The sequence below is a fragment of the Phaethon lepturus genome, unplaced genomic scaffold (genome assembly GCF_000687285.1).
Source record: "Phaethon lepturus isolate BGI_N335 unplaced genomic scaffold, ASM68728v1 scaffold15476, whole genome shotgun sequence".
Taxonomy (NCBI): Eukaryota; Metazoa; Chordata; class Aves; order Phaethontiformes; family Phaethontidae; genus Phaethon; species Phaethon lepturus.
The window spans coordinates 4,533-7,057 of record NW_010545692.1 but is presented as its reverse complement, the minus strand read 5'-3'; the positions used below and the strand labels follow the sequence as shown (position 1 = coordinate 7,057).

Below are 2,525 nucleotides of genomic sequence, written 5' to 3'. Positions count from 1 at the left end.
CCTGCTGAATGAAGATGAGGATGACGATCGTTTAAGAGGTTTAACCAAAGAGCAGATTGACAATCTTTCTACCCGGAACTATGGGGATATTCACACTGAAAATGAAATAAGTAAAACATGTAGTGTTTGCATTAATGAATATGTAACAGGGAATAAGCTAAGGCAGTTACCTTGTATGCATGAGTTTCATATTCATTGTATTGATCGCTGGCTTTCTGAAAACTCCACTTGCCCAATTTGTCGGCAACCTGTACTGGGGTCTAATGCCACAGACAATGGCTAGAATTATTTATACTGCTCAGTACTCAAGGATTTCCTTCTGCTCTATTTATGATGAGCAAGATGGAATGAATTGACTTACATAGGGGTCCATTTGTGTGGGGAGTTTTGTTAAATTACTTTAAAATAATAGGAAACTTGTCTAAAGCTAGCAATGTAAATACTATTTTTCTCCAAGTGCAGATCTAGGAGTACACATAGAACCAAATGATATCGGTAAAGTTTATATTTTTTTAGGCAATTTTGTTATGCTAAGCACTTTTGTAAATACAGAAATGGCAATAGTTAACCAGTCCTGCTTAATGTATGGTTTTTTTAACAGTTTAATGGACTCACTTTATTTAGATTACAAATTGTTTCACACAGACCCACCACTGTGTTGAAAAATTAGTGTCTAAATAGCCATTCCTTAGTTTTTTGTTCTAAGAACAATTTCTTTTACAGAGGGTTTCTTGCTGGACATATTTGCTGAAGATAATTTAAGTTACTTGAAGTGCTCATTTTAATAGACAGTATATTTTTTTTAACATTGAAATATCCTTTCCAAAAACTTGCCAATTTGGTTCTATTTAAAAAAATTTATGGCAATTTTTTGCATGTGGTTTTACACAATGCTTAACTCTGATGAGTTCATATTCAAAAGTGGATGAGTTAGTGACGTTATAAAATGTACATAAATTAAATGCTGTCTTTGACAATCGCTGTCTTTTTCAATGCAGACAGCAATCAAATCAATGATTATTCCAAGAGAGCGTGTCTTACTGAACATGATATTTGCTCAAAGAATAAGTGAGCACTGAGGAAGCCTTTTTACTCTTCCAATTTACTCACTTGATATTCATGAGGTTTTAACTGCCTTAGTTTAAAGAGGGAAATATTTCCTTGACCATTATATTGTCTACAATATGCATGATTTGCGCATCCTACTCAGACAAACAAAACAAAGGCTTGAAGTGTTTTTGTACAGAAATTTAAGGTACACATATAAGATTAGTCCTCTTAAAACACATCTGAGGACCAAATGGCAAAAGACACTAAAAAGGACAAAATAAGCTTCCATTAAAGTCCCCAGATTACTGTATAATTAGATACTAAACTTTATACCGATAACTTATAAAGAAATAAAGTTGCAAACTAAATAATTGAGGCTTTGTCTGAATTACTGTTGAGCCATATCCTGTAGATTGGTAAGAAGGTTTATCATTCTTGATGTTCAGTCTCAGTTTTCCCTTTATTCTTTTTGCAGTTTTCCCTGGCTGTGTACTTGTGTTTCCACAATGTGTGTTAGCTGTTACGGTAGATAAAAATCCAAGGAAAAGCACTTGTGGGGCTTCTGGAAGTAAGCTGAATGTTAGAAAGCTCACCTTCTGGGCAATGTGCATCTCAGTCCTTAGAGAAAGGCAGAATTGTGTAATATTCTGATGTGTCTGTATTCTGAGCGTTAGAAAGGATAAAGCAAAGAAGTCCTGTGGGCTCTCTCTGCCTGCGGATGGCCTTGACAAATGCACTTCTGTGCCAGGTGCTTCAGTTAAAGCATCTGTTCATGACATCCTGGAAGGGAAACTAGAGAATCCCATGTTAAGCTGTTGGATGTCTACTTCAGTTTTGCAAGCGAAAAACTTGTGTCAAAAGTTCTACAGAAGTACTTCTTTTTATTCCTAAAAGTAGCTGTAAGAAATTCTCTTATGAGATTTAGGTCAGTTTAAGGACGTGATTAAGATCTCTTCTGATACGATTTGCACTGCTAATTATCGCAAACATTGTTGACACCTTTCTTGAGTGCCTCCTTAGCCATATTAAAAAGTGAGGAGATTTAAAGATGATTATCAGAATTAGCTTATTTTTTACATTCTTTTTTTCTGTTGCTTCTGTTAGCTCTTGATGTTGACAGTATCCAAGTACATGGGTGCCTTCTGCTACTTCCTTGTCTCCTTATATTTGAAAGCTGCCTAACCCAAGTGCCACATTTGTAGAAATGCTTTTAGCTCACCATTGCCTTGCTGGTCAGTTCTTTCAAGGTCAATCCTAACTTAAACGCTTACTATAGGGGATTTTTTTTTTTTTCTTGGTACTGCATTTTTAAACTAACTGGTTGGAATCCTGCTCAACTGCTACACAAATACGCAGGAGGTAAAGGGAGATTCCCTGTGCCTTCTTTCATTTAGATGGGATTTTGCTGCATAACCGCAAGAGCAAAATTTCATACAAGGTCCCATATGACAAGGTACTTGTAACTGAGCTGCTGG

At 35.9% G+C, this 2,525-nt stretch overlaps 1 protein-coding gene across 1 annotated transcript in view; it reads left to right on the top strand.

Moving 5' to 3' along the window:
* LOC104622302 (E3 ubiquitin-protein ligase RNF6-like) overlaps positions 1–1,250 on the top strand; it is a gene marked incomplete at its 5' end in the record, with an annotated part of 2,708 nt that extends 1,458 nt beyond the window's left edge. The window contains 1 exon segment of the mRNA XM_010289042.1: positions 1–1,250. This exon segment is cut by the window's left edge and continues 26 nt beyond it. Within this exon segment, the coding sequence (XP_010287344.1) occupies positions 1–283 (283 nt within the window).
* Positions 1,251–2,525: the final 1,275 nt, after the last annotated feature.